The sequence below is a fragment of the Scyliorhinus canicula genome, chromosome 4 (assembly GCF_902713615.1).
Source record: "Scyliorhinus canicula chromosome 4, sScyCan1.1, whole genome shotgun sequence".
Taxonomy (NCBI): Eukaryota; Metazoa; Chordata; class Chondrichthyes; order Carcharhiniformes; family Scyliorhinidae; genus Scyliorhinus; species Scyliorhinus canicula.
Window position 1 is genome coordinate 206,314,523 of NC_052149.1, and position 26,917 is coordinate 206,341,439.

Sequence of the window (26,917 nt, forward strand, 5' to 3'; positions counted from 1 at the left end):
CGTAGCATGGGTTCGTAAAGGGCAGGTCATGCCTAACTAATTTAGTGGAATTTTTTGAGGACATTACCAGTGCAGTCGATAACAGGGAGCCGATGGATGTGGTATATCTGAATTTCCAGAAAGCCTTTGACAAGGTGCCACACAAAAGGTTGCTGCATAAGATAAAGATGCATGGCATTAAGGGTAAAGTAGTAGCATGGATAGAGGATTGGTTAATTAATAGAAAGCAAGGAGTTGGGATTAATGGGTGTTTCTCTGGTTGGCAATCAGTAGCTAGTGTTGTCCCTCAGGGATCCGTGTTGGGCCCACAATTGTTCACAATTTACATAGCTGATTTCGAGTTGGGGACCAAGGGCAATGTGTCCAAGTTTGCAGATGACACTAAGATGAGTGATAAAGCAAAAAGTGAAGAGGATACTGGAAGTCTGCAGAGGGATTTGGATAGGTTAAGTGAATGGGCTAGGGTCTGGCAGATGGAATACAATGTTGACAAATGTGAGGTTATCCATTTTGGTAGGAATAACAGCAAACGGGATTATTATTTAAACGATAAAATATTAAAGCATGCCGCTGTTCAGAGAGACTTGGGTGCGCTAGTGCATGAGTCACAGAAGGTTGGTTTACAAGTGCAACAGGTGATTATGAAGGCAAATGGAATTTTGACCTTCATTGCCAGAGGGATGGAGTTTAAGACTTGGGAGGTTATGTTGCAATTGTATAAGGTGTTAGTGAGGCCACACCGGGAGTATTGTGTTCAGTTTTGGTCTCCTTACTTGAGAAAGGACGTACTGGCGCTGGAGGGTGTGCAGAGGAGATTCACTAGGTTAATCCCAGAGCTGAAGGGGTTGGATTATGAGGAGAGGTTGAGTTGACTGGGACTGTACTCATTGGAATTTAGAAGGATGAGGGGGAATCTTATAGAAACATTTAAAATTATTAAGGGAATAGATAGGATAGATGTGGGCAGGTTGTTTCCACTGGCGGGTGAAAGCAGAACTAGGGGGCATAGCCTCAAAATAAGGGGAAGTAGATTTAGGACTGAGTTTAGGAGGAACTTCTTCACCCAAAGGGTTGTGAATCTATGGAATTCCTTGCCCAGTGAAGCAGTTGAGGCTCCTTCATTACATGTTTTTAAGGTAAAGATAGATAGTTTTTTGAAGAATAAAGGGATTAAAGGTTATGGTGTTCGGGCCGGAAAGTGGAGCTGAGTCCACAAAAGATCAGCCATGATCTAATTGAATGGCGGAGCAGGCTCGAGGGGCCAGATGGCCTACTCCTGCTCCTAGTTCTTATGTTCTTATGTTCTTAGATGAGCGATCCATTATTTTTGAAAAGTGATCTCTTGTTCTAGGTTCTTTCACAAGAGGAAACATCATTATCCATATTCATCCTGGCAATCAAGACACCTCTTACTCTTCTAAACTCCAGCAGATACAAGCCTAGCCTGTCCAATTTTATCAGTCAACCTACTCAGATTGTCCTGACTGCAAAGATGCTCCATAAACAATGTGTTCCCATATGTCGGTAATCTATTTTCAAGGCGTTCAAGGAGCAATTAATCTCCCTGAGGATCAGTGTGTTGCATGTCAATCAACACTTTGATCAGGATGTTTTAACTCAAATTTGTCACTTGCTCCAGCGAGAGCTGCAACTTCATAACAAGGTGAGGATTATATTGTTGGTGACTATGATAGCCATGGACCTGAAACATTATGGACGAGATTTTCTGGTTCCCCCGCTACGTGTTTCTCAATGGCGCAATGTTCGCTGGTGGCGAGATTCTCTCTTACCGCTGCTTATCAATGGGATTTCCCATTGAAGCCCATGGCAGAGAATGCACTGCCAGAGGGAAAAGAAAATCCGAACAGCTGGAGAATTCCTGCTTATATGTCTGACTGTTCCAAGCTGGGTCAGGCAATATTCTTAATATTTCCCAGTCTGCTGTCACTATTGCATAATGGATACTACTGGGGTTCCATATTCCAAGAGATACCTTTGTGCCATTTTCTCTTGCCAGAGAGAAGCAGGTGGACTGAAAACATGGCTTTGCTAGGATTGTAGGGAACCCCATGGTCAAGGCGCATGTTGTTTTGTGGAAGCTGCATATCAACCATAAAATATAACACAACTGAAAAGGAATCCATCCCTCTAGCTTCAGTTGATAGATCCCATTATGCTATTTAATTAAGCAGCAGGTTAATGCCCAGTCTCCTGGTAGCAGTCACTATGTTGCCATTCTGCAGTACCTCAAGATCGTTGAAGAGAACTTCAGGTGGAGTGACACCATTTTTCTTTGCGGCGTGTCGGAGTATCGCTTCAGCTTCCTGCACCCTTCCCTTTAGCAGTAGCCAGCGTGGAGATTCAGGAATAAACCTGGAATTAAAAGTAGTTTGTTTTAATTAAAGAGTACAAAAGACACAAAAAGGACTTGGTCAGTTATTATTTACATTAAAAAAATATTCTTAATGGCAGGCATTAACAGGTAACTTTGTTCAAATCAAGGCGTGGATTTAGAAATGGCAATGGGAGAGGATGGTATGAAAGATTCAGTTTAATATGGAATTTGACAGGACGGCGGGAATGCCTGGAGAAGAATTTGCAAACTTCTGATAATTTTGGACCATGGCGCAGCCTGATATGGAATTTAGTGCAGGGAGACCAGAAGAAAAAGAAGGAACTGGGGTAGATTGCTTTGTCTTTATCACCAACTTGTGTTAAGCATTGCCTGGAATGGAAAATCTAGCAGGAAGAATCAAATACACAACATTGACTTTAACAAAGCCAAGGGGTGGGATTCTCCGACCCTCCGTGCCAGAACCGCGGCCGGCGCGGGGGTGGAGAATAGCCGTTTACGCTGGAAGTCCGGTGTGACGGCACTTCCGCGATTCTCCATTGACCCGCCAGTTGCGCGCACGCAGTCGCCGTGGCGCGGGACCGGTCGGGGCCATGAGGACAGGCCGAACCCCCGCCGGTGTGGTTCCAACCCGGCGGGAGATCGGACCCACGGTCGCGGTGGACGTCCTGGTGGGGGGCAGGGGAATCTGACTCTGGCGGGGAGCCTTCACGGGGTCCAGGGCCACAATCGGGGGCTTCCGATTGGGGGGTGCCCGCGATCTGGAGGGGTCCTACCTCCTTCCGCGCGGGCCCTCTGTAGGTCTCCGACATGTTGCTCTGCACCAGCGTGGAGGCGGCAACCACATGCATGCGCGGACCCGCACCGGTCGTGCAGGGCCGCCTTTTGGCGACAGAGCAGCGCGCAGCGCTACGGTGCCGTGCTAGACCCCTGAAAACTGCTAAATTGCTGGGCCAGGAGGCTTGTTGATGCCAGCGTACACCACCCCAGTGTTTACGCCGCCGTCAACACTTGCGTCACAGACAGTGATCTGGGGCCGGGATCGAACCCAGGACCTCGCCGCCATGAGGCAGCACTGCACCACTGTGCCGCCCATATTGAAACTTTAAACAAGAACTGTGGTTTCAGAAATGGATACACAGACCAAAGATGGCTGATACAATCACTGGCTGAATCGATGGTGGATGATACTGGGAGAGAGAGAGAGAGACAATGAAATGATACCCTGTTCCCAGACAAGGATACACCAAAAGCACGAAAGCCAACATAAATTAACTGCCATATCCTGTGGAGGTAATGGTAGCTGATTATGATCTCAGCAGGAATAGTATCTTGTGGGCAGTATCCCAGACTCATTTGTAGATTTTTGACTTCCAGTAGTGTATCAAGACTGAGATAAAAGCCCGATGCAAAACTTGGTCCGGGTCTGCTAGTGCTGGGTGTTTCAGTTTGTTCGGACACAAGACGAATGACAGCAGTATATTTTGTCTTTACTTCCATACTTTTGGACTCAATTCTCATCTCTCATCTATGTGAATGTATATGCATGTGCTTTACCATTTTTCTCGCATGCAATAGTTAATGAACACACTCTTTTTTTAACTGAAAAAAACCTGGTTAAATTGCTTTATTCTGAAACATAAATATATTCAGCTGAGCACAGGTATCAGGAAGGGATCCATCTTAAATTGCGACAAACCGAGGGGGTTAAATAAAGGATCGGAGCCAGTTCATCTCTCACTTGGAATTTAACAAATTGGAAACCTTCGCCTGGGGACAGGTTGTAATAGTCAACACCAGTGGAAACAAAGGGCGGGATTCTCAGTTCTAGAGACTAAGTGCTGTCACCGGAGTAGAATCACGGGAACTGCACGCTCCACTGGGAGCGCTGACCAGGAGAAATTCAGGTCACGCAAATCTGCCAGCACAAGGCCCAAGTGCAGCCCAAGCAATTCCCGGTCCCGCTTGCGTCTGTTTTGCTGGGGTCGGGAGTCGCATCAATAGTCTTACAAGCTGGAGGAGCTTTTCAGCATGCCACTCACCACAGACTGTCATTCCAGCCAAGAAGGTGACTGCATGAAGGCCTGCTCAAAGGTCTGGGAGTTGGAGGTTGAAACAATGCTGAACACCATTGAGGAGAGGAGGGACACCCTCTTACCCAGAGTGGGTGGAGACCGAAGCCCACCATTCTGCCCACCATGGGCAGCACGGTAGCATTGTGGATAGCACAATCGCTTCACAGCTCCAGGGTCCCAGGTTCTACTCCGGCTTGGGTCACTGTCTGTGCGGAGTCTGCACATCCTCCCCGCGTGTGCGTGGGTTTCCTCCGGGTGCTCCGGTTTCCTCCCACAGCCCAAAGATGTGCAGGTTAGGTGGATTGGCCATGATAAATTGCCCTTAGTGTCCAAAATTGCCCTTAGTGTGGGTGGGGTTACTGAGTTATGGGGATAGGGTGGAGGTGTTGACCTTGGGTAGGGGGTAGGGTGCCCTTTCCAGGAGCCGGTGCAGACTCGATGGGCCGAATGGCCTCCTTCTGCACTGTAAATTCTATGTATCTATGTAATTCTCAACAGCACTTGGGAAGAGGTGGCATAGATGGTCAGTGCTCCCAGCCTCACCAGGAGAACCGGCACACAATGCCAAAAGAAGATGAACGACTTCCTTAGGGCAGCTTGAGTTAGTCACCACCTCTGTGGCGCCAGCATCACTTCGTGCCTTACTCCTCACCTCAGCCCCCAATCCCCTCGAAGCCAACAGCATCCCATCTACCGGCATCTCCGTTAAAACCCAATCTCCAGAAAACCCCAACACATGTATTGTGCTCTTCGGCCAGGAGCCTTGCAAGCACATTGTACCAACTACAGACTCCTCCTTTTAACAAAATCTTTACTGTCATAAGTAGGCTTCCATTAACACTGTAATGAAGTTACTGTGAAAAGCCCCTCGTCGCCACACTTCAGTGCCTGTTCGGGTACACAGAGGGAGAATTCAGAATGTCCAAATTACCTAGCAGCACGTCTTTCGGGATTTGTGGGAGGAAACCGGAGCACCCGGAGGAAACCCACACAGACACAGGGAGAACGTGCAGACTCCGCACAGACAGTGACCCAAGACAGGAATTGAACCTGGGACTCTGGCCTGAAACATGCCTCCCAGCATCTCACTGTGTTCTTTTTGTGTCCCCAAGGACACAGCAGCCCATAATCACCGAGAAGGCTGGATGACGGGAAGGGATATCCCAGATATTCGGGTCCACACTGCCTCCAAGTAAAGGGCCTGTAATAATCAGTGCAGAACATACGGTGTAGGGATGATTGTTTTCCCCGTGCTCCTTGAGGAGTACGAGCTCCCAGCTAGGCGGGGGGGGTAGCTTACCGGTATTTACATAAAAGGTTGGCCAGTCTGGAACCAACTGACAGGAGAGAGTGCCTGGTGAGGTTCGACCGCTGCTAATGTATACAATTTTTGGAAAATAAATGTTGTTTACTTTTGCTTACTTTTGACCCCCAAGCCTTGTTGAAGGGCCCTACAACTCACGGGGGTAGGTCGAGGAGTGGACAATGGCTGCAATAGAGTTTGACATGCACCAAACAAGTGAGAGTCCAATGCAAAGCAGCCCTCTTCTATCGACCAGTCCTTCCCAAGACCTCACCCCATGTCTTTTGTCTTGCAGGACCACCATTGGGTGAGGCCGGTCTGTCCAGGGTCACGGCCTCCCACATCCAGACTGTCAGGACACCCTAGAGCATAACTCCGGGGAAGACACCGACACTCGCCACTGCTTTTATCTGTACGACCCACCATTGCAGAGACCATCGCCTCAGTGGGTAACGTTAGTGATCAGGTTCCTGGGTCACCCTTTGGTGAGTACCACTCACATGCTGCAGCACGTCAGGTGGAGGTAGGGACTCCTGTGGGAGCAGACGGTCAAATCCCAAGGAACATCTGTTGTCCAGATAGATGTTGCGTTTCTGGAAAACATTATAACATCACTGGTGCAGCTGCAGAAGCACAGCCAAAATCTACAGGAGGGAGTGTCAGCAACTTTCCAATGTTTGCAAGTCCAGCTGGAGGAGTCCAGCTGCCTTAAGGGGCAGGAGATGGGCAGCACGGTAGCATGGTGGTTAGCATAAATGCTTCACAGCTCCAGGGTCCCAGGTTCGATTCCCGGCTGGGTCACTGTCTGTGCGGAGTCTGCACGTCCTCCCCGTGTGTGCGTGGGTTTCCTCCGGGTGCTCCGGTTTCCTCCCACAGTCCAAAGATGTGCGGGTTAGGTGGATTGACCATGCTAAATTGCCCGTAGTGTCCTAAAAAAAAAAGTAAGGTTAAGGGGGGGGGTTATTGGGTTACGGGTATAGGGTGGATACGTAGGTTTGAGTAGGGTGATCATGGCTCGGCACAACATCGAGGGCCGAAGGGCCTGTTCTGTGCTGTACTGTTCTACTTCTACTAACCTTTCATACAAGGAGATGTACCGACAATGCGTGTCACCCAGGCCAGAGTGGAAGGCCTGGGGCAAGACGTCAAAGCCATGGGTCAGGAAGTCCAAGGCTTAGTGGGTTAACCCTGAAGCGTCACGGCGCCGAGGTCCCAAGTTCGATCCCAGCTCTGGGTCACTGTCCGTAAGGAGTTTGCACATTCTCCCCGTGTTTGCGTGGGTTTTGCCCCCATAACCCAATGATGTGCAGGGGAGATGGATTGGCCATGCTAAATTGCCCCTTAATTGGAAAAAATGAATTGGTTCCTCTAAATTTATTTTTAAAAAGGAGGTCCAAGGCTTGAGGCACACTGTGCTGTCCGTGGCTGAGGCACAGGACAGGGGAGCCGAGTTATGGGCAGACATGTCCCGAGCTCACATGGATATCGCTGCGATGCTCCAGACCTTGGTCCATTCACAATGGGTCATGGCTGAGGGCATCGAGGGCAATGGCCGGGCACTGACTGATTTTGGTCCGTCACAGCGGGACATGTCACAGAGAGACATGACCGAGGCAGTGAGGAACATGACTCACTCGTTGAGGGATATGACCCAGTCTCAGTGCACCATCGCTGAGGGCATCGAGACGGTAGATTTCATAGAATTTACAGTGCAGAAGGAGGACATTCAGCCCATCGAGTCTGCACCAGCAATTGGAAAGAGCACCCTACGTAAGCCCACACCTGCACCCTATCCCCGTAACCCCATCTACATTTTTTCTTGGACACTAAGGGCAATTTGCATGGCCAATCCACCTAACCTGCACATCTCTGGACTATGGGAGGAAACCGGAGCACCCGGAGGAAACTCACGCAGACATGGGGAGAACATACAGACTCCGCACAGACAGTGAAGCAAGCCAGGAATCGAACCTGGGACACTGGAGCTGTGAAGCAACTGTGCTAACCACTATGCTACCGTGCTGCCTCTGGTTCAGACAAAGGCAGGCCTCCAAGATTGGCAGAGCCAGGTGACAGTGGAGCCTCTGGAGCTCATTCTGGCTCCCGCTAAGTCCCATGGAGTAGCCTGGGGGCCAGCGAGCACTCCGAGGGAGGAGGAAGTGATGGGGCCATTGCTGGCACCTCAGCTATTCCAAATCTCCCTAATCTGACACCAACGCACCTCATGGGCAGTGGGTAGAACAGGACAGTTTCTGTCCGACACTGGGTTCATTGGTGGCCGCCGCCAGTATCAGAGTTCCCGGTGCGGTTGAGAATCCAGCTCAATATATTGAAAATTCCTACATTCATTACACCTCCTCCCTTAAAAAAAAATGAACAAGCAATATAAAATGATGGTTTCATTTTCCAAACCCTTTGAACTCTAAACATTACTAAACATAATTACTAATTTATTAATGCACTTTCAAATAGAGGGGTGCAGTGCTCTGACTGTGAGATGTGACAGGTCCAGGAGGCTTCCAGCATTCCGGATGGCTTCATCTGCAGAAAGTGCAGCCAACTGGGGCTCCTCACAGACTGTATGGTTTGTTTGGTGCAGCAGTTGTATGCACTTAGGAGCATGCAGGTGGCGGAAAGCGTCATAGATAGCAGTTACATAGATGTGGTCACACCCGAGGTGCAGGCAGAGAGATGGGTAACCACCAGAAAGGGGCAGACAGTCAGTGCAGGAATCCCCTGTGGTTGTTCACCTCTCGAACAAGTATACCCCTTTGGATACTGTTGGGGGGAATAGCCTATCAGGGGAAAACAGCAGCAGCCAGAGCAGTTGCACCACGGCTCGCTCTGATGTTCAGCATGGAGGGTCAAAGCGCAGAAGAGCAATAGTCATATGGGACTCTATAGTCAGTGGCACAGATAGGCACTTCTGTAGAAGTGAAAGAGACTCCAGGATGATATGTTGCCTCCCTGATGCCAGGGTCCATGGTGTCTCAGAATGGGTAGCGGGCACCCTGAAGGGGGAGGGCAAACAGGCAGAGGTTGTGGTACATATTGGTACTAACGACATAGGTAGGAAGGGGGATGAGGTCTTGCAGCAGGAGTGTAGGGAGCTAGGCAGAAAGTTAAAAGACGAAGGGTCTTCAATGGTTGTAATCTCGGGATTACTCCCTGTGCCACGTGGCAGTGAGGCTAGAAATAGGAAGATAGAGCAGCTAAACACGTGGCTAAAGAGCTGCTGTAGAGGGAGGGTTTCAGTTACCTGGATCACTGGGAGGTCTTCAGGGGCAGGTGTGACCTGTATAAGAAGGACGGGTTGCATCTAAACTGGAGAGGCATAAATATCCTGGCCGCGAGATTTGCTAGTGTCACACGGGAGGGTTTAAACTAGTATGGCAGAGGGGTGGGTACCGGAGCAATAGGTCAGAAGGTGAAAAAATTGAGGGAGTACTAGGAAATAGAGCAACCATGGCTCTGAGGAAGAGCAGACAGGGAGATGTTGCTGAAAACAATGGGACTGGTACCCACAAGTGCATCTATTTTAATGCAACAATGATAACAGTTAAGGCAGATGAATTCAGAGCTTCGATTAGTACTTGAAACTATGATGTTGTTGCCATTACAGAGACCTGGTTGAGGGAAGGACAGGATTGGCAGCTAAACATTCCAGAATTTAGATGTTTCAGGCAGGATAGAGGGGGATGTAAAAGGGGTGGAGGAGTTGCGCTACTGGCTAGTGTTATGGGCCAGGGTTTAGACAACCTCAAAAGGTATCTTTTCGTATTTTGCCAGGTAATGTTAACTGCAATGTTTTTGCCAAATCTGTCTCCTTTTAGTCTCTGTCCCTAAGGTACTGCGTGTGACAGTCTCCACCCCAAAAAACTTCAGAGCCTCTGAAAGCCATTGTCCACAACACACGCCCTACTTAAACTAAAATACCATCCCTAAAAAGCACCCACAATATACTCACCCCTCACTGTCTTTAAGTTCACTAAGCCAATCCAATAGATAGACTTTTATCCCCCTCGAGCCCCCAATTTGTTCTGGGCCAGGGTTTAGAGAACGCCAAAGGATATCATGGAGTTCCCCTGACCCACAACCTTTAATAGACTGTTGTATGGGGACCACACGGTCCACTCTGCAGGTGTGGTACAGCAGAAATGGAAAAGTATTTCTTAAAGCAAAACAATGTTTATTCTATGAACTAAAGTTAACCTTTTTAAAACATACAATGAACATCTTAGCAACCATTAATTCAAATACAACCCCCAAAGAACACAACACCAAGTAATGATTAAGATGTCCTTTTAACATCCATAAGACTTAAAAACCTTCAAAACAGAAACACATCAGGTTAAAGTCACTACTGTTATGAGTTTAAATCACCAGGATCGATTGACAGTCCTTAAATTACAGAGAGAGATTCATACACCTTCTGGCTGTGACTGCAGCTATCCAGCTCTGAAAACAAAACTAAAACACAACCTGCAGCCTGCTCAAAGACAAAAGTAAAAAGCTGACAGACAGCCCAGCTCCACCCACTCTCTGGCATCACTGCAGTGATAAACACCCATTTCTTAAAGGGACTCTCACCACAGATATTTATACACCCCCATTGATAAATACACATTTCATAAATGTACTTTCACATGACATTAGGGGGAATATCACAGCTGTACTGCGGGAGGATACCTCAGAGGGCAGCGAGGCTATATGGGTAGAGATCAGGAATAAGAAGGGTGCAGTCACAATGTTGGGGGTTTACTACAGGCCTCCCAACAGCTAGCGGGAGATAGACAAGCAGATAGGTAGACAGATTTTGGAAAGGAGTAAAAGCAACAGGGTTTTAGTGATGGGAGACTTTAACTTCCCTAATATTGCCTGGGACTCACTTATTGCTTGGGGCTTGGATGGGGCAGAGTTTGTAAGCAGCATCCAGGAGGGCTTCTTAAAACAATATGTAGATAGTCCAACTAGATATGGGGCTGTACTGGACCTGGTATTGGGGAATGAGCCCGGCCAGGTGGTAGAAGTTTCAGTAGAGGAGCATTTCGGGAACAGTGACCACAATTCAGTAAGTTTTAAAGTGCTGGTGGATTAGGATAAGAGTGGTCCTATGGTGAATGTGCTAAATTGGGGGAAGGCTAATTATAACAATATTAGGCGGGAACTGAAGAACCTAGATTGGGGGCGGATGTTTGAGGGGAAATCAACATCTGACATGTGGGAGGCTTTCAAATGTCAGTTGAAAGGGATTCAGGACTGGCACATTCCTGTGAGGAAGAAGAATAAATACGGCAAATTTCAGGATCCTTGGAAAACAAGAGATATTGTTGGCCTCGTCAAAAAGAAAAAGGAGGCATTTGTCAGGGCGAGAAGGCTGGGAACAGACGAAGCCTGTGTGGAATATAAGGAAAGTAGGAAGCAACTTAAGCAAGGAATAAGGGGGGCTAAAAGGGGTCATGAAAAGTAATTGGCAAATAGGATTAAGGAAAATCCCAGGGCTTTTTACACATACATAAAAAGCTAGAGGGTAGCCAGGGAAAGGGTTGACCCACTGAAGGACAGGGGGGGGGGGGGGGCTCTATGTGTGGAGCCAGAGAAAATGGGCGAGGTACTAAATGAATACTTTGCATCAGTATTCACTAAAGAGAAAGAATACTGGATGTTGAGTCAGGAGAAGGGTGTGTGGATATTCTGGGCCATGTTCATGCCAAAAAAGAGGAGGTGTTGGGCTTCTTGAAAAATGTGAAGGTCGATAAGTCCCCAGGGCCAGAATATTGAGGGCAGGATTATCCAAACTCCTGCCGGGTCGGAGAATCCCTGGGGGGGGGGCGTATTCTCTTGCGCCTGTTTTCGGACGGGGGCGGGGTTTATGCCACACCGGTCGGGGACCGTTGGCAGTGCACCCCCCCCGGCAATTCTCCAGGCCCCGATGGGCCGAGCGGCTGTCAGTTCCTGGCCAGTCCCGTCGGAGTGAAATGGACATGGTCCCACACAGCGGGACCTGGCTGGTAGGCCAGCTGGTGCTGTCCTCAGGGGGGCGCGGGGGGATCCGGACCACAGGGGGCCCCAAGGGTGGCCTGGCCCGCGATCAGGCCCCACCAATTGGCGGGAGGGCCTGTACTGTGGGGGCAATCCTTTCTTCTGTGCAGGCCTCTCTAGGGCTCTGCTATGGCCAACGCGGAGAAGAACCCCCCTGCGCATGCACAGGAACATGTTGGCTGGTCTGCGCATGCACGGAACCATGCCGGCGGTTCTGCACATGTGGCAACTCACGCTGGCTCTTTGGCCCTGGTTGGCGTGATGCCAACCCCTCCGCCGCTGGCCTATCCCCCGGAAGTGCGGACAATTCGGCAACTTCCGGTTGGCCCGATGCGGAGTGGTTCGTGCCATTCTTTCCGCTGACGTTGGGCCATCTTGCCAATTGCGGGAGAATCCCACCCTGAAGGAGGCAAAAGAGGAAATTGCTGAGGCCTTGACAGAAATCTTTGGATCCTCACTGTCTTCAGGTGATGTCCTGGAGGACTGGAGAAGGGTAGCAAGGATAATCCAGGGAACTACAGGCTGGTGAGCCTTACGTCAGTGGTAGGGAAATTACTGGAGAGAATTCTTCGAGACAGGATCTACTCCCATTTGGAAGCAAGTGGTCGTATTTGCGAGAGGCAGCACGGTTTTGTAAAGTGGAAGTCGTGTCTCACTAACTTGATAGAGTTTTTCGAGTAGGTCACAAAGATGATTGATGCAGGTAGGGCAGTGGATGTTGTCTACATGGACTTCAGTAAGGCCTTTGACAAGGTGCCTCATGGTAGACTGGTACAAAAGGTGATGTCACACTGGATCAGGGTGAGCTGGTAAGGTGGATACAGAACTGGCTAGGTCATAGAAGGCAGAGAGTAGCAATGGAAGGGTGCTTTTCTGATTGGAGGGCTGTGACTAGTGGTGTTCCGCAGGGATCAGTGCTGGGACATTTGCTGTTCATAGTATATATAAATAATTTGGAGGAAAATGTAACTGGTCTGATTAGTAAGTTTGAGGACGACACAAAGGTTGGTGGAATTGCGGATAGCGATGAGGACTGTCAGAGGATACAGCAGAATTTAGATTGTTTGGAGACTTGGGCGGCGAGATGGTAGATGGAGTTTAATCCGGACAAATGTGAGGTGATGCACTCTGGAAGGTCTAATACAGGTCGGGAATATACAGTGAATGGTAGAACCCTCAAGAGTATTGACAGTCAGAAAGATCTAGGTGCACAGGTCCACAGGTCACTGAAAGGGGCAACACAGATGGAGAACATAGTCAAGAAGGCAGATGGCATGCTTGCCTTCATTGGCCGGGGCATTGAGCGTAAGAATTGGCAAGTCATGTTGCAGCTGTATAGAACCTAAATTAGGCCACACTTGAAGTATAGCGTTCAATTCTGGTCGCCACACTACCAGAAGGATGTGGAGGCTTTAGAGAGAGTGCAGAAGAGATTTACCAGGATATTGCCTGGTATGGAGGGCATTAGCTATGAGGAGAGGTTGAATAAACTTGGTTTGTTCTCACTGGAATGAAGGAGGTTGAGGGGAAAACTGATAGAGGTCTACAAAATTATGAGGGGCATAGACAGAATGGATAGTCAGAGGCTTTTCCCCAGGGTAGAGGGGTCAATTACTAGGGGGCATAGGTTTAAGGTGCAAGGGGAAAGCTTTGGAGGATTGTGTACGAGGTATGTTTTTTTACACAGAGAGTAGTGGGTGCCTGGAACTCGCTGCCGGAGGAGGAGGTGGTGGAAGCAGGGACGATAGTGACGTTTAAGGGGCATCTTGATAAATACATGAATAGGATGGGAATAGAGGGGTACGGACCCAGGAAGTGTAGAAGATTTTAGTTTAGAGGGGCAGCATGGTCGGCGCAGGCCTGGAGGGCCAAAGGGCCTGTTCCTGTGCTGGACTTTTCTTTGTTCTATAACTAATATTCTATAAGCTACGTATCATGGGCTCCGATTCTCCGTCCCACCGCACCCATTTTCTGCTGCGGTGTGCCCCCGCTGGCAGCGGGATTCAGCTGGCCAAAGGGATTTCCCATTGTGGGCACCCCTACACCATTGGGAAATCTGCGGGCTTGAATGTGCTGCCTGCGAAGCGGAGGATCATGCTGACGGAGAATCCAGCCTCATATTTTAGTTAAGCATGCAAATTGAACGTGAGTTTCAGTCTTTCTTTTCCACCTTTGAATGTCTAGTCTTCTCACATTTCAAAGTGATGGTAAAGCATCTGCAGTCATATTTTCCCTTCCTGCTACATGTATAATTTTTAAGTTAAATTGTTGTAGCAACAAACTCCATCTAAATAGTCTTGCATTTCAATCATTAAACTTCTTCAAAACTTTATTGGTCTATATATACAATTGCCTCGAATGAATTGTACGCAACACAGATTTCAAAATGTTGCAATGCCAGTGTCAACCTCAATGTCTCCTTATCGATGGTCATATCAATTGCCACCTTAAATTGCTTGGCATAATTAGGTGTCACTAACACTGGTGCAGTGGTCAATACACTTTTCAGATTGTCAAGTTTCTCATAAAATTCTGATGTGCACGAACATTTCCTGTGCTTTTTCATATGTTCAGTTAGTGGAGCAACCATACTGCTAAAATTTGGAAGAATTTCTGGTCGAACCCACTGATGCACAGAAATCTCAAAACATTGCCCCTCATTTATAGTGCTGGAAACCCCCAATAGCTTTTGATTTCACATTCCATGGGGCTATCTGACCATGTCCAATGTATAGTCTAAAAATGTGACTTGATCGTTCATAAATTCACTTTTAGCAAGGTTTATCACCAATCCAGCCTCCTGTAGTAGATTGAACAATTTGTTTAATGTTTCAAATGCTCTTCCCCGTTTAACAGAACACACCAAATCGCCAATGTACGCTGCATAGTTGTTTAGTCCAGAAATGACCTTGTTGTTTATTCTTTGGAATGTTGCTGGTGATTTCTTCATTCCAAATGGCATAATTTTAAACTAATACAGACCATTTGGTGTCACAAAAGCCAATACTTCCTTCGCTCTGTCCACTCTGATAAAGATTCTTGCTCGTATCCATTAAGTAAGTCAAGTTTGGTAATAAAATGTGTTTTCCCTACTTTTTAACACAGTCTTCCAATGAGGATATTAATCTGATATCATAACTGCATTGACTTGCCTAGAGTCCACACACAATTGTTGCGCTCGATCTGGTTTTGGTACCATCACAATAGGTGAGCTCCAATCACTGAAACTTACTTCAATTATATCATTCTGAAGCATGCTTTCAATCTCCTTTTGTACCTGTACCAGCTTTAGTGGATTGTGTACATATGGATGCTGCTTAATCGGAGTGGCATTTCCTGCACCTACATCATGTATAATTACTTTTGTACTTCCTAATTTGTTCCCATATATATATCTGTGTGACTGTAATAACTCTTTCAGGACACTTTGATTTTTCTCCAGAAGGTAAGTCAGTAATTTAAATTTAGCCCAATTTCTCAATGTCCAATTTAATTGGAGGATTGTAAAATTCAGAATCCTCTGGTTTTATCTCTTCTCCCTCACGTGCTACAACTATTACCTATTCCTTCTTCTGCTTTCCCTCCCTATCAAAATAAGTTTTGAGCATATTATCTTGCCACAATCCTGTTTTTCCTTCGACCTGGTGTTCTCATCAAATAATTAACCTTACTGCATTTCTTTTCACTTTGATAAGGCCCACTAAATCTTACTTTTAATGGTTCACATAGCATTGATAATAATACTAAACTTTCTCCCCATGAACCAAACTACAAATTTTGATTTCTTATCTGTCTCTTTTTCAATAACACTGTGACAATTTTAAATGCTTTCTAGCCAACTCACCAGCCCTAGTTAATCACTCCCTAAAGTGTGGCACATAGTCCAAAAATGTAGACTCCAAACGCTGACTCGCCAATTTCTCTTTGATGAATTTAAGTAGTCCTCTTACCTCATGACCCCAAAATAAATTTGAATGGACTGAATTTAGTTGATTCTTTTTTTTTAACATAAATTTTGAGTACCCAATTCCTTTTCTTTCCAATGAAGGGGCAATTTAGCTTGGCCAATCCACCTACCCTTCACATCTTTGGATTGTGGGGGTGAGACCCATGCAGACACGGGGAGACTGTGCAAACTCAACACGGACAGTGACCCGGGGCCGGGATCGAACCCCTGTCCTCAGCGTCGTGAGACAGCAGTGCTATCCACTGCGCCACCGTGCTGCCCAAAACTTAGTTGATTCATTAGGTGCATCCCTAATTGCAAATAGTGCAAATGGAATTTCTGTATCCCAAACCTTTGGGTAATCCTGATTATAGGCCCTCAACATTGTCTTTAAAGTTTGATGTCACCTTTCTAAAACTCCCAGTGATTCTGGATGATATGCAGTTGAGTTAAATTGCTTTACTCCTGAGCTATCCATAACTTCCCTGAATAATTGTTGACAAAAAATTTGATCCCTGATTTGATTGGATATCTTTTGGTAGTTTGTATCTGGTAAAAGATACAGCTAATTCCTCTACAACCCTCTTAGCTGTGTTATTTCTTAAAGGAATGTCCCCCGGAAATCAGGTAGACACATCCATTATGGTCAACAAATATTGATTTCCACTTTTTGTTTTAGGCGGGGGTCCCATGCAATCAATTAGGACCCTAATAAAAGTTTGCTGAAATGCTGAAATGGGTATTAAGGGCACTGGTTTGCTTACCGCTTTAGGTTTTCCTATATTAAATGTGAGACATGTACAGAAAAATTCAACTGCAACCTTATGCAGTCCAGTTCAATAAAAATGTTTTTTGTATTTTTGCTTGAGTTTTCTTTACTCCTAAATGACCCCCTACTGGAACCTTATGCATTGCCCACAAAACCTCCTTTCTATAATCCACTAGTAATACCACTTGAACTTTTGCCCACTTCTCGCCTGCCTGAATATGTAAAGGTCTCCATTTTCTCATTAATACATTATTGACACCCCAGGATATGCTTCTTTCAGCATTTTAGTTGACTGACTTTATGCTGTCTTTTCAACCATAGTGGGCATCACCCACAGCTGCAATCCAGCTATATCATTACCCAGGATAAATTGTATCCCTGAAAAATGTAATTTTTCTATTACTCCAACCATCCCTTCGCCAATTTTCACCAGACTCTCTAACGTTACCTTACATCGTGACACACTACTGCTCTCACCTCTAATTCCACTCATTACCACCTTCTCTGACAATACTCCTTCCAAACTACATATCTCCTTATCGCTCAGCATTGCTCCTCTATCCTTAATCTCCTTACTTACTCCACCTTGTACACACAAGTAAACCATACCCCCATAAATAAAATATTGAAAAAGATCTGACACTTTCTGATCCACCATCCCATAACAGGCTGTAGACTCTGTTGCACCTCTTCCGCTGGAATCATGTTTTTGTTTCCACTTTAATAACCATCACTGGCTTATCATGTTTTAATGGGTCTGTCATCCCTGTACTTTTCTTGAGCCACCACTGCAGCTTCACATGTCTATTATCACAATGAAAATATTTCAGCTATCTTATCTCTTTTCCACTATCATAGGTTTTCTTTTTAACCTGAGGCAAACTTTCCTGCATATCTCTCATGATCTCTTCTAATTTACAAGCTCCAGATGATGTATGCATGCATCGCGTGCTTTCCTCCATGCACAAAATAGCATTTTCCATATGAAACAGGTAATGCCAGAAGAAGCAGTGAATGCAAGTTTCCAAGTTACTTTTCTGATTGTCGAGGACACGAGCCAATTGAAAAGAACCATCTGAAGGGTGATGGAACCATCAGTTCACCAGACACATGCTTTCCAATATGAACAATGGTTCTAATCTACTTACTACAGAGCCAGCCTGTTACCCATTGATGAACTCTTGGTGAACTGCAGGCTGACTCTGGACAAGGGTATTTATACAGCAGCACAAGGGGGAGGAGTCATGGGCAGAGCCAAGGGTGGAACCCCGTACAAACTCCTGAGCATTCCCAGAGCTACTCCACCTAGTGGTTGGATAGCGCTACTGCACTTACAAAGATACAGTGTGAATTACCAAGTTACATTCACCACAAAGGGGCAGTGCTTAAACACATTAATCAACCAGACCCAACCACAAGCCAATGAATTGAATTGAAAGAGCTGTATTGCACTGATTGCCCAAATCTTGAGGATTTGAGACAATGTTAGCCATCACCACCCAGGCATACGCCATCACCACTCAACTGCATATCTAATATAATTGAGCATCTGCAGAAGCCATCCAATTTTCAATCCACTGATTTAAATCTGTAAAAATTTGGCACATATTACAATGGCTTGATATTGATCCCACTCATTTACCACCTCGGAAGTGAAAGGTGAAAATTAACCCACTGAGCATTCAACCTCTCATCACTCCTTTTTAATACATTGTCAATGCTGATCCCTATCTGTTATCCTCATGCAAATAGGGCTTCAATTTTACCTTGCTTGGTATCAGTGACAGAAGTTAACAGCAAAGAAAAGTTCTTAGCTGTTGATTATATTAAGATACAGTTCACATTTCTACTTACCACCAAAAGGGAATGTACAGGAGGCCAGTAAGAGACAGGATCAAAAGCAACATCCACCAGCTTCGTATGAAGTATGCAACGAAAGGCAGGAACATATAGCCAAGTGCAAACGAAATGCCAATTCCCAGTGTACAGTATAAAACACGCATAGATTTCCCAATCATTTCCGACCCTGTAATAGGTTCAAGAATAACAGTGATTGCGAATTTAAAGCAGAAAATGCTGGAAATGCTCATTAGGTCGGGGGGCATCTGTGGAGAGAGAAACAGGGGGCGGGATTCTGTGGTGCGGGCAACTCCGGCGCGAAGGAGTGGCGCGAACCACTCCGGCGTTGGGCCGCCCCGAAGGTGCGGAATCCTCCGCACCTTCAGGGGCCAGGCCGGCCCCGAGTGGTTTGCGCCACGCCAGCCGGCGCGGAAGGGGCTTGGTGCCATGCCAACTGCCGCCGAAGGGCCTCCGCCGGCCGGCGCGAGTTGTCGCATGCGCAGGAGCGCCAGCGTGTCCTAGCGTCATCCCAGCACATGCGCGCGGGGGGGGGGGGGGGGTCATCTCCGCGTCGGCCATCAGAGGTCAACGCAGCCGACACGGAGGAATAGAGTGCCCCACGGATCGGTGGGCCCCGATCGCGGGCCAGGCCACCGTGGGGGCACCTCCCGGGGCCAGATCCCCCCAGGCCCCTCCGAGGACCCCAGAGGCCGCCCGCACAACCAGGTTCCACCAGTAAGTACCTGTTGTAATTTACGCTGGCGGCACCAGCTTAAAACGGACGGTCACTCGGCCCATCGTGGGCCGGAGAATTGCTGGAAGGGCTGCTGCCAGCGTCCGCCGACTGGCACGGCGCGATTCCTGCCCCCGCCAAATCCCGCCCAGGGTTTGTGTTTCAGGTCAATGGCCTTTTATTAATACCCTGCCTGTGAGATATTCTCTGATTTTGTTTAACTACCATTATCACCACTTTGAAATAAGCTATTTTGTGTGTGTTTAACTCATTAAAAAAAACATTCCAGTAATTTAGTTGAACTCCCTTCAAATTTGAACCACAAACCAAGCTGTGTGGAAGTTGTTGGCGGCAGGCACGTTACCTCAGCCCAGCACCTTCCAGAGGCGAACGATTGAGCAACATAAACAGGAATGAGATAGCAAACAGATGCAAAAGGAGTGAAACATATTTGAAAAACAATATAAGGTGGAATAAAAAAGAAAAACAAAAATCTCGAAAAGACATTGGGACTGAAGATTATTACTGCTTCTAGATACAAAAACACAAGAGTCAATGATAACAATAGGCCAATCAATCTTTCAAAGCTTTTTCTTTGATAGTATTTTGACTCATTTCACTCTATTTGAATGTGCTTCCTCCCTCGTAGACATTTCAAACATAACTCATTGCTTCAGTAAATAAATTTTCTGGATATTTTCTATTGTACGTTTAGATATGTCTAGTGATATTCTCTGGATCGAATTTCCTGGTGTTTTTGATGTAATATTCTGGGACTAAATTATTCATAAACATTTAGCATTTTAGATATCTCAGAAAGTCCCTCACAACTGATCTTGTTCCACGTCTAGAGTACAAGTTGGCTAATATTTCCTCACAATCATCGTCTTTACCTTTGGAGTCTGTTTTGTTTTTTCTTGTACCCTCTCCACTGCAGACAATCAAACATTTAAAGCTTTGTTACAGTTCATTTAATGGTTTGCATTGGCATCAGTTGCCGAGGTTAATCCAAATTGAAATCACATTTATTTTATAAAATATATCAGCACATTGTAATTAACACAAAGATCTTTGGCCACACAACCCTGCACTAGGGATCTGAAATGTACAACAACCACATATGTTGACCAATCAACAGAGGTGACAATTGTGACAAAAACCATTGTCAATATTTAAATTTCTCCTGACTTCCATCCTACTCAAAGATAGGCAGCATGGTAGCACAGTGGTTAGCACCGTTGCTTCACAGCATCAGGGACCTGGGTTCGAATCCCGGCTTGGGTAACTGTTTGTATGGACTTTGCACATTCTCCCGTGCCTGCATGGGTTTCCTCCGGGTGCTCCGGTTTCCTCCCACAAGTCTCGAAAGATGTGCTGTTTGGTGAATTGGACATTCTGAATTCTCTCTCAGTTTACCCGAACAGGCGCCAGAGTGTGGCGACTAGCGGATTTTCACAGTAACTTCATTGCAGCGTTAATGTAAGCCTACTTGTGACAATAATAAAGATTATTATTATTAGATCTGGAAATATTGCCCTATCTGAAAAAGTCCTGGGTGTGTGTTCACTCTTACTTCCTTTCTGGGTTTCTCTGTTTTAATGCAATTCTATCCACAAATCTTTATCCATTGAATGCCTAAAGTGCAGAAGGAGATCATTCACCCCCTCAAGTCTGCATCTAGCCTTTGAAAGAGCATTCTACCTTGACCCACTCCTCCAACCTATTCCCATGACCCTACCTAACCCGCACATCTATAAACACTAAGGGATATTTTTCCATTAGCATGGCTGATCCACCTAACCTGCACAGCTTTGTACTGTGGGAGGAAACCGGAGCACTCGGCGGAAACCCACGCAGACATGGGGAGAATATATCCTCCACAATAGTCCTCAACACCGGGGTCTCACAAGGATGTGTGCTCAGTCGTCTACTGTACTCCCTATGCACAAACGACTGTGTGGCAAGATTCAACTCCAATTCAATCTATAAGTTTGCGGATGATACGACTGTGGTGGGTCGTATCTCAAACAACGACGTAGCAGACTGCAGAAGAGAGATAGGTTCCTGGGGGTCACCATCACCAACAATCTGTCCTGGTCCACTCACGTTGATGCAACAGTCAAGCAAGCCCAACAACGTCTCTACTTCCTACGGAAGCTAAAGAAACTTGCATGTCTATATTGACTCTCACAAACTTCTACAGATATGCTATAGAGAGCATCCTATCCGGCTGCATTACAGCTTGGTATGGTAACTGCTTGGCCCAAGATCGCAAGAAACTGCAGAGTGTGGTGAACTCAGCCCAACGCATCACACAAGCTTGCCACCCCCACATTGATTCTGCGTACACCTCCCGCTGCCTCAGGAAGGCAGACAGCATTGCCAGAGACCCCTCACACCCAGGCTTTGCCCTCTTCCAGACCCTTCAATTAGGCAGAAGATACAGAAGTCTGAAGACCCACACATCCAGACATAGGAACAGCTTCTTCCCCACAGCTGCCAGACTGCTCAACGACTCTCCATTGGACTGATCTGTTCCCTGTAAGAACACTATTCACAACGTCCTATGCAGCTCTTGTTTGGCCCCTGTTTTGCACTGTAACCAATCACAATTTTTTGATGTACCATTGTCTATTGTGTACATACTGTGTACGTTCCCTTGGCCACAGAAAAAATACTTTTCATTGTACTTTGGTACATGTGACAATAAATATCAATCAATCAATCAGAACGTACAAACTCCACACAGACAGTTACCCAAAGAGATGTGGGTTGGGTAGATTTACCATGATCAATGCTCAGGGTTATGGGGATAGGGTGGGCGAGTGGACCCAGCTAGAGTGCACTTTTGGGAGGTCGGTGAGACTCAATACACCAAATGGCCTCATTCTGCACTGTGGGAATTCTATGGATTCTATGAGAGTGATAAGATCATCAAAAGTAACAAGAAAGGGACTCATAAAGCTATTGCATGGAGTAGATACTTACCAAGAACAAAGGCAGCCACATAGTTTGAAATTGCTCCAAGGCCCACAATGAAATTTAGAATGCAGAATACCTCCCAGTTTGGAGAGAAGGCTTGAATCAGGCCGAATGCAGTTTGTACAGCCAAAGTTCCAAACATAACTACTTTCCTCCCAAACCTGCAAAGCGGAAACAAATAATTTGTCAACTTATACACTGCTGTATGCTGAAGATACATATAACCATATGCATGTAGTTACTCACATGCTAAATCGTGCACATCTTTGTATGTATACAGGTACACTGGCATACATGGTATATCTATATTCTCTTAGTTACATAGGGATTGTGCAGTTAAACACGTCTCCACTTACCTTTAGATTGACATAAAGTCACATGACATTGAACATCTATGATCCTGCGTATGTTCCAGATGCAAGTTCACAGTCTTACCTCCGAGATTGGGGGTCAGTTTGCTTGAGGCTTGCTCCCTCCAAAAATAAAAGTATAAGAGGAAACAAGCCAGGAGATAATGCCAGGAGCTCCCACATGTCTAACCCTCAAAGAGACCTTGGCTGGTGGTTTATGTTCTTCCTACTGACGGGTTTGAGGTAAGGATGGCACTTAATCAGGTGGCGTAAGTGGGGAATCTGCTACCTTCACCCTGATTAAGTCAATGGTGGGAAGGCCAGGGGCATTCTTAATTTGTTACCAATTGAGCCCTTCTGGGCAATTAAGGGCCTCTACCTGTTGGCACTGGTATTAACCCAACAGAGGGCGGGCCTATTGTTACACATGGAGCATTAAATGCAAACATCCAGGTTGCTTGTGATCTCGCAGGCAGGGAGGGTGAGGGCACTGGGTTCCTCGTTCATCGGCACTCAGTGTCTGATTGAGGGGATCGGGTTGGGGGGGGGGGTGGCTACTGAGAGCTAGCCCGCTCTCCACACTCCCACCCTGTGAAACACCACCCTCCATTACTTACATGTGGCTTGGGTTACATCCAAGAGGCAGCAACAGAGAACCTGTGGGGTCAGGCTTATGCCTGCTGATCTCCCAAAGGGAAGACGGTGCTGCAGACTATTAGGCTGGTAGCACGGTAGCAGTGGTTAGCACAGTCGCTTCACAGCTCCAGGGTCCCAGGTTCAATTCTCAGTTTGGATTACTGCCTGTGCGGAGTTTGCATTTTCTCCCTGTGTATGCGTGGGTTTCCTCCGGGTGCTCTGGTTTTCTCCCACAGTCCAAAGATGTGCAGGTTAGGTGGATTGGACATGCTAAAATTCCCCTTAGTGCCCAAAACGTTTAGGTGGGATTATGGGGATAGAGTGGAGGGTGCTCGTTCCAAGGGTCAGTGCAGACTCGATGGGCCGAATGGCCTTCTTCTGCACTGTAAATTCTATGATCTATGATTACAGACTTAGTTTATTGCAACAGTATCACCAAAGTAAGTAGGATATTTCTGCTATATGCGGTTTCTCAAGTTAGGAGCATAGGAACAGAAGTAGGTTGGCGTGCCAGCTCCACCATTCAATTAGATCACGGTTGATTTTCTGCCTGAATGTCACTTTCCCATGATATCCCAATATCCCTTGAAGTCAAAATGCACCAACCACATTTTGTTATCTGGCATGACGCACAAGTTACAGATTATGCAATCACAACCCTCTTGCTTTCCACCCCTGCCACTTTCCCTCACCCCAACCTTCCCCTTTTGCATTTCTGCTTTCAGATGTCCAATGACTGCCAGTTGGCCAAACAGTGGAACCTCACCATGAAAGACAACAGATACCTAATGAAGCACCATCACTCAATCTGATACTCACAGTCACCAGGTCAGGTAGTACTTTAATGGGCAGTCTAGAGATCGGAACAACAGGTAGTTGCTGGTGTGGATAAACTACAAGCAAGAGGGTGAGGTTGCAGAAAATTCTGCTGCAGACGACTTAGTTGAGGATTTTGATTGATGATATACAGGAAGAGGCCAATGGACATCCACAAAGAGATGCTTGGTGCATTCGGAGTTCTTCCACAGAGTCTATTATCATTGTCAAGGAATATGGTGTAGTTTGGCTCCAACTTCCACGGGGTTTCGCACAAGATTTGGAGACAATTATTTCAACATGGAAATGGTGGCCTACTCCCTGAGAGCACTTGATGTAGTGTCGGATGACTGATCTCTCAGCTTCCGTTGTCGCACAGACAAAAGCCACCTAAGGAAGTGAAAGTTCAGATTGACATCAGGAGGTTCATGCTGCTACATTGCAAGCCGTGCCTAACGTATGCAGACTCAATTTATGTCATCTTGGCTGCAGATATCAAAGTGCTCAAAGGGTCAAACTGGGTCTCACAACTATCCAGCAATCTGCTCCAGCAGATTACAAATACTGCTGAGCAATCATCCTTGGGAACGGCCGTCGGGTCCTCTTTCAAAAAGACATAATTTATACTTCTCCACTCCAATTTCATGCGTACCCTTGCTGTTTGTCAATGAGTCAGCTCAGACTGTTCGCACCCATGGCAAGGTGCTGAAATCTGAAACTTGGACTCAAGTCCAGAACAGCTCGAGGAGCCATGAAGGAACAGTCTCCCCCACTTTAAATTGGCTGCTTGCGATTGGCCGTAATGCAGCCATTGTATGTAGTACAGGGAAGGAGCACTGTGCTACAAGATAGCCACTAAGGGAAAGTTCAAAGGTGAAAAGTTGAATATAGAGTGCATTTTTGTAAATGTTATTGGATAAGGTTTACCTCACAGAAGAACAGCGAGGTGGGGCAATGTGGGGTAATGGTAATCTGGGAACGTTTCCATCAGAATTTGAATTGGATGAAATGCTGAGAGATTGACTTCTTGTAATGTCATCATCCAGGATGGCTTCGTCCTTCTTCCTCCTAATATCATAGTCACAGGAGAAGGCCATTCAGCCCCTCAAGCTTGTTCTACATATTTAGTGAGTTTCTGGCTGATCTATTGCACCATTTAATATCTCCACCTTTGTCTCATATCTCTTAATATCACTGCTGAATGAAAAACTGTAAATCTCAGTTTTAAATGTAATATTTGATCAAGGATTAGTTGCTGTTTGCGGAAGAGTGTTCTAAACTTCCACTCCCCTTTCTGTGAAGTAACGCTTCCTAAATTCAGACCTCGACACCAATGATCCCCAATTTAACAAAACCTCCTCACTTGTCAACAGCCCTTTTTTGGCAGTGTTAATTAGGATGAAGACTCATTCTATCTGGGTTGACTGAAGGGAAATCTCACCTGTCAGATAATTGTCCAGAAATAAAAGACCCAACCAGTATTCCCATGTAGAATGTTGACATAGAAAACGGTATTTTCCAGTTATTGTTGCACACCAAATCCCACTGAAATGCAAAGAGAAATGAAAAATAACAAATATGTTATTAGATAAAAATAGGGACAAATCATTTTGCCAACATTGGCCCAAGTATGGATGAAATTGTATTTGCAAAAATAAAAGTCTATTTGGCTCACCAAACCGACTATTATGTCAGCCTCAAATCTATGGCAACTTTCTACATCTGTAGACCAGAGGTAAATGAGTTCATATCCAATTCTGAAGGCTTCAGTAGTGAATCTAGGCTGACAATTCACTTCAGCACCAAGAGGGCCCTCCCTGTGTTTCATCTCAGATTTTAAGCTGCCAGTCTGGTTAGCCGAAAATCAGTGATAGGCAAAATTGTCTATTGTAAAGGATGTGATAACAGGACAATTGAAAAATGTCAAGGAGGTTGGTGTGTTTGGTCTTCTATGCCTTTCTGAGGGATCCACCAAATATGTAGACTTGTCCAAACCAGGATTTTTATTGAATCACAGGTGGTAAGATGGCGATCTGTTACAGAGCACGTTATCACGGTGTTTCTTTGTACTCCTCTGGAACTGCACCTTCCACGACTGTTCACCTGTATGTCTTAGAAACATAGAACAGTACAGCACAGAACAGGCCCTTCGGCCCTCGATGTTGTGCCGAGCCATGATCACCCTACTCAAACCCACGTATCCACCCTATACCCGTAACCCAGCAACCCTTAACCTTACTTTTTAGGACACTACGGGCAATTTAGCATGGCCAATCCACCTAACCCGCACATCTTTGGACTGTGGGAGGAAACCGGAGCACCCGGAGGAAACCCACGCACACACGGGGAGGACGTGCAGACTCCGCACAGACAGTGACCCAGCCGGGAATCGAACCTGGGATCCTGGAGCTGTGAAGCATTTATGCTAACCACCATGCCACCGTGCTGTCTTACTACCATTTCAGACAACCATCTGCTTTTGGTCGGATGTGTCTCCACTTATATGGGTGCCCCTGGTCACATGACCACGGTCTTGAGACTGCATGGTGTGTCTGTACCATCACCTGCTGGTTGGCGGACACACACCATCCAACTATGATATTGTTAACAGGCGTATCACCACAGAGGTTAGGTAAAGTCAACGGGCACGATCAAACCGAACAGGGACAGATTCCGGCAATGAGCACATTTTAGCTGGCCGTTTCCCACGCTCATGCCGCTGAGAGACGCCACACTATCTACTGGGTCTCGGGTTCTATTCGGAGACTTAATGGGGAACGTGCCGCCAAGGCAGCATTTAGTCCTGTTTCTTGCACCGAGGGGCACTGCTCACCAGAGACTAGCTGTTTCACTCTAATATGCAGATTTGCAAAATCGTTTTTTAAAATTCCAGATATTTTATTGAGTTTAAATTCCATCGCCTGCCATGGTGGGATTCAAACCCAGGTCCCCAGATTATTAGTCCAGCAACAATACCACTATGCCACCGCCTATCCTGGAGGACATAACCAGTAGAATAGATAAGGGAGAACCAGTGAAAGTAGTATATTTGGTTTTTCAGGGAGATTTTGTA

The 26,917-nt window shown here is 46.4% G+C and overlaps 1 protein-coding gene across 2 annotated transcripts in view; it reads right to left on the reverse strand.

Annotated features, from left to right (window-relative positions):
* The window catches only part of LOC119965334 (solute carrier family 22 member 5-like), a 104,435-nt gene that overhangs the window by 57,087 nt on the left and 20,431 nt on the right, over nt 1-26,917 (reverse strand). For both annotated transcript variants that reach the window (XM_038795955.1, XM_038795954.1), the window contains exons 2-5: nt 25,286-25,389; nt 22,049-22,203; nt 18,343-18,514; nt 2,247-2,373 (exon numbers count right to left, since the gene is read on the reverse strand). In XM_038795955.1, coding sequence (XP_038651883.1) covers nt 2,247-2,373; nt 18,343-18,514; nt 22,049-22,203; nt 25,286-25,389 — 558 coding nt within the window. The remainder of the gene's footprint in view (nt 1-2,246; nt 2,374-18,342; nt 18,515-22,048; nt 22,204-25,285; nt 25,390-26,917) is intronic.